This window comes from Mesitornis unicolor, unplaced genomic scaffold (genome assembly GCF_000695765.1).
Source record: "Mesitornis unicolor isolate BGI_N332 unplaced genomic scaffold, ASM69576v1 Scaffold47547, whole genome shotgun sequence".
Lineage (NCBI taxonomy): Eukaryota > Metazoa > Chordata > Aves > Mesitornithiformes > Mesitornithidae > Mesitornis > Mesitornis unicolor.
This window is the reverse complement of record NW_010195248.1, coordinates 342-5,841: the sequence shown is the minus strand read 5'-3', so window position 1 is coordinate 5,841 and position 5,500 is coordinate 342. Positions and strand designations below refer to the sequence as shown.

Below are 5,500 nucleotides of genomic sequence, written 5' to 3'. Positions count from 1 at the left end.
CCCAGGTCCTTTTCTGCCTGGCAGCTCCAGTTACTCATCCCCCAGCCCTCCAGCTGTATCCCCAGTCACCCACCTTTGAAGTGAGACACCCCAGTGAGCCATCTTTGAAGGGGCTTCTGTCCACCTCTCCTGCAAGCCACGAAGCCTGCGAGTGCTTTAACCACTGCCCAATGATGTTCTGTTCTCAGTTATTTCTTGCCACTCATGTTTAGATTCAAACTGGGCTGGATCAACCCACTCAAAGCATCCCTTCATTTCAGTCCTTCTTCCTTCAGGTGAAAAAAGCACTTCCAACAACAATGAAGCCAATTTAAGACACAAACTAGGCAAAAATCTGATGGCTGCCAGGAGTACCTTAGTTATCCACAGAGGTTAAAATTTTATTTTGATATAAAAATTAAATAGCAAAATTTTTTGTTTTGGTTTGTTTGGTTTTTTTTACAGTGATAAATTAGAAATTTACAGTACATACATCAAAGTAGATATATTTTCTGTACACCCCAAAATAATCAGTGTCTATTTCTTTAAAATTCAGGAAAAAAAAGGAGTTAACTTGTCTAATGGAAGAGCCAAGCTTGCACCTCTCCAGCAGATGCTTCCAAAGCTTGCAGTGAGGAAAGCACACATCGGGAGAGTAGAAGGGAGCAGGGACTGCTGCAAAGTTTCAATTTGTATAACCACAGCAACTGCACTTCTGAGACAGGGTTGCTCACATATTTTTTGGCTTTAAATTCATTGAAACATGAGAACGTATAAATTGCAGATATCCACTCTCGACAATCGCCATGTTTTAGGCAATCTGCTGTGATTTCCTGCTCACATGGCCCCACATCGGAGCAAGGTGAATGCGTGTAGATGAACACAGTTAAGGTTTCATTGCTATAACAGCTAACATCATTTTGAGATGGTACAGCATCCCCCTGAATGCTTGGGAGAAGCTGGTGTCTCTTCCCAGTCCACCTCCTCCCCATAATTTTTAAGTCTCTCACGCTCCTTCATGTAATATCCCCCCAGGACCCTCACAGGGCTACACAGTGCTATTCTCACCCGACTCCCTTCCAATGTCTCAAATCACCAGGGACATGTGTCTGTCACAGTCCACACCTCCAGATGTGGATCTGATCACAGGGTAATACTTAACATTCACATCTGTGTACAGAACATGGTTAAAAATGACTTTTATTGCATCAGTCAGGTCAAACATGGGTGATACCGACCAGGAGAGTATCCAAATAATTTCAGAGAGAAAGACACTTGAGGGAACGTGACACCTTGGCACAGCCCGATGCTCAGGTACAAGACAAGGCTCCTACTGCATCCTCACCCCTTGAAAGTCAACCTACAGCTGCTGACTTTACATCCCATGGATGATGCATGACGGCCAATCAGAAGATCTCCTACTTGCAGAACTCCTCATCCACAGAGAAATAACCAGATCCAAACACAACACCATCAGCCAAAGACTTTATGGAGAGGATGAAAAGGCTCGGCTGGTACGTGGCGTTGGCTAAGACAACGCTTGTGCATCTTGAGCAAAATGTGTCAAGCTGTCACTTGTTCTGCTGGAGAAGGAGTCCAACTGCAAAGACTGAAATTAGGGTTTGTTTGGGGTTTGGGTTTTTTTACATTTTTTAAAAAAAGTTGTGCTTTAGCACATGTTTCAATATTGCCATTGAAACAACCCACGCTTCTGGGACAGATTAATGCTCACAGCCAGAGCTGGAATGAGCTGTGGTTTGGGAAGCACAAGGAACACCTGTGGGAAGAGCGAGGACAGTAATAAAGCAGAGCCTCCTCTCAGCTGCCCTTGGAGGTCCTGCGAGTTGGGGCACCAGGAGGATGCTCTGCAGCTGAACAAATTCCACACAAACAAAGAAGCAAAAGTTTAGGGTACATGGAAAAAAACCGAAGGTCCTTCAAAGGAAGAGCATCATAATGGTGTCCTCTTAAGTGCTTCTGGGCTATTTCGATTTGCATCACCTTTCTTATTAAACAAACAATCCCCTGAAACAAGGTTCAAGCTCCCCATGAGCACAAGTCAATGTCTCCACAAATAAAAGGGTAAGAAACCTTTTCCATTGCTGCAAATCATTATTCACCAAGAAGTTGGGTCTTTTCTCTTGGGATCCCTTTACAAAAACTGGAAATGTCTCTTATTGTTCCTGAGGACTGAATGTCTGCTCACATTCTGCATGGAAATATATGTTAAAAACCAAAATCTCCATAGCTGTCAGTGAGCAATCAGAGCATCGTTGTGAGGCAGTCAGCTGTGCTGCGATGTCACAGGCTGAGAATGTTCTTTTAATTGTAACTGACACACATAATTACACAACTGATCTGTGTGAACATGAGGTTGCCAAGGAACTCAACATTTTGCTTCTCCCCAGACTGGCGTCTGCAGAGATACCATCGCACTGAACGAAAATATTAAGACTTAATTGCTTCATGCAACGGGTATCCAAAGAGAGCTAGATAAGTTTACTTGGAGAAAACTGGCATTGTTTGAAGAGACCCCTTTTTCTCTTTCCTGGAGGAAGGCGCACTATCATGTAAGACTTCATTAAAGCTATTAAATGCAGCAGAATGAAGTGGTCTGCTGGGAATAGCAGGAGCACCTGAAGGGGTGGGAATGGAGGCAGATGGATAATGATAATCAATGCAAAGACCATCCACAGTTTCACTGTTCCCACTGACTCAATGGCCTTGTGTAAAGCTTTTAAAAAATTAGAAATATTGACAGAATCACAGAATAATTCAGGTGGGAAGGGACCTTGGGAGGTCCAAATTCCTGCTCAAAGCAGAGCCAACTCTCAATTCAGACCAGGTTACAGGCAGTAAAAAGAAGGAGATTATTATTAGGCCATCAGATGACCTCAAGAATCATCCTCACTAAATCCTGCTCATCGTGGGTAACTCTCAGACCTGGAAAGTCCATTTGGTATTTGCTGGAGGACCTGATCCCTGGCTGACTTGTGCAGCATATGGGAGCAACAGAATTCTCCAGGGCATAAAGACATAACCCTGGGAAGAGCTTCCTTCTTGATGCTGAGCTTGGGAAGAAGACATGGAACTAAGGTCCTGGCTGCTCCATCTGCTGATAATTGGACCCTAAATCAGCCCAAAATTTGGCTCTGGACCACCTTTCCTCCATCAGCTATAAGATGATGAAGAGAAAACAACATCCCACAGGTGCGGGCTACAGTTCCTCAGTTTCTAAAGACTTCAGTATCTTGCATTCTGCTTTAAGAAAAAAAAAAGGAAGATAACATGTTTGGATATTTCACAGCTTTTAAAGCCTCACCGGGCTTTCCTATTTTGGGCAGTATGGTTTATGGCTATCGTATCTGCAGCATGATCTTTTTTCTGATTATTCTTTAAGGCTTTCTTTCCCATCCCCCAAGGACAAGTAGTGTAACCATGCCCCTACTACTCCCAACATTTACACCACAATGCTTACACACGATCAGTCCTTCACAGGGGAGCAGTCAGACCCTTGAGGTGTTGTCCTTGTCTCATACCACCGTCTCATTCCCTTTCCCAGGTTTCACCCAACCGTCTGCTCTCTTCTCCCGTTTCACTTTCCCTGAGTTCACCAGTCTGTTGGAGCACTTCTGCCACGTGTGCAGGGTTTTGGCTGACCAGATCCACATACCCGATGTGATACCCACCAAGAGGGACATGAAAATTTTGAGCATCTCCACTGCCATATTGGAATCATCAGCCGAATACCGGAAAATGGCCCAGTTGGAGATTTCGTAGAAATAACAGGCAATGACACACGTTGCTGGGACGGTGTACAGCACAGAAAAGACACCGATTTTGACCATCAGCCTTTCCAGTTTGTCAGTTTTAGTTCCATCTTTCTGGAGATTAGACCTGATTTTAAATAAGGCCACAAGTCCTGCTGCAATGAACAAAGTCCCAATGACCAGGTAGGTGAAAAGCGGAGCAACAACAAAACCTGTCAGCGCATCCAGGTTCTGGTTCCCGACGTAGCACAGACCGGTGAGCTCGTCTGCATCTACCAGTCTCATAATCAAAATGACAATGGTCTTCACCGCGGGGATAGCCCAGGCTGCGATATGGAAATAAGAGCTGTGCATTTCTATAGCTTCGTGGCCCCACTTGAGCCCTGCGGCCAGAAACCATGTCAATGTGAGAATAACCCACCAGATGGAGCTAGCCATCCCGAAAAAATACATCAGCAAGAAAATTATAGCACATCCTGTGTTCTTAAGACCTTCTTGGATAAGAACAGGTTCTGCTGCCTCTTCAAAATCACAGGATATCCTTTCCCGGCCCACAGTTAGCCTCACAATATAAGCAATGCTATAAATATTGTAGCACATGCTTAAAAATATGATTGGGCGCTCCGGGTAGGAAAATCTGGATGAATCAATCAGGAAGGTCAGGACTGTGAAGGCAGTCGAGATGAAGCAAAGACTGGCCCACACGGCCATCCAGATATCTGTGAACTCCTTGGCCGAGCGGCTGTAGAGACCGGCGTCGTAGCCACACTTTAGGACGCAGTTCAAGCTTCTCTTCACCCAAATGTACTGCTCCGAGTTAGATCCCATGCTGTGGCACTCTTCTCCAGGCTGCAAGGATGTCTTGCTATGAAGGGGGACCTCCTCATCACCTGGACCCTCCATGCACATGTGGTTGTGATCATTTTGGGGTGGGAATTTGCTGCAGTTCAGACTGTCCGGCCAGGCAAATCCAAATTCTTTCAAGACGGGTTCGCATCGTCTTTTGACGGAGAGACACATGCCACCACAGGGACCAATGGGGATGTTAATCTTCTCTGTGCACATCGGGACATAGACCGAACAAAGGAAGAACTGCGAGAAACAGAAATCACAAGGGTGTTAGGGGAAAATTAAACAGGTCAAAATATAACAAGTTTTTGCGGATTTTTTTTTGCATTTTTAGCAGCAATATTTGGTCTTTTGCCTTAAAAAGCAGGAAAGAGCATAAAACAAATAAACCAAGAACAATAAAAACAAAAGAGGAAAAAAAAACAAACCTAAAAATGTTGTCTACTTTCAGTTCAAATGTGGTCCAAAGCCAAAGCCTGAACGTTTTACTCCCTAGATTAGCTCCATGTAAATTTAGCCCACCAGTTTCAATAAAGTGAGTGGGATTTAGCCAGATCTAAACCTCAAGGGTGCAATTTAGGAAAGAAAAAAAACAAATTGAAGTGGTTTAAAGAAATACATATATTTGTACTAGGCACTGCCTGGCTACTACAGCTAGCAAACCAACAGAAGAAAAGGCGTTTATTGAATTACTTTGGTTCACGATCCTCCTAGAAGAACGCCTTTTTCTTTCACTGGACATATTTAACAACGGTATCGTAGTTTGATTGGTTTTTTGAATAATCGCAATCCTGCAACGCCACAAAGGTCCGAGGGATTGCGTGCGAACTGGGGAGCTCTGCCCCGAGAAACAAACTGGGAGTTGTTTGACAAAATCCGCACTCGTGGAGAGGGACAGGGGC

General features: G+C 44.4%; 1 protein-coding gene across 1 annotated transcript; it reads right to left on the bottom strand.

Annotated features, from left to right (window-relative positions):
- Nucleotides 1-3,351: 3,351 nt before the first annotated feature.
- FZD4 (frizzled class receptor 4) lies at nt 3,352-4,838 on the bottom strand. Its single transcript, XM_010188047.1, has one exon. The coding sequence runs from the start codon at nt 4,812-4,814 to the stop codon at nt 3,513-3,515; it is 1,302 nt and encodes a 433-aa protein (XP_010186349.1). The 5' UTR covers nt 4,815-4,838; the 3' UTR covers nt 3,352-3,512.
- Nucleotides 4,839-5,500: the final 662 nt, after the last annotated feature.

Bases quoted from the DNA above. Each gene is read 5' to 3' on its own strand.
- FZD4 (XM_010188047.1), bottom strand. From the start codon at position 4,814: ATGTGCACAGAGAAGATTAACATCCCCATTGGTCCCTGTGGTGGCATG.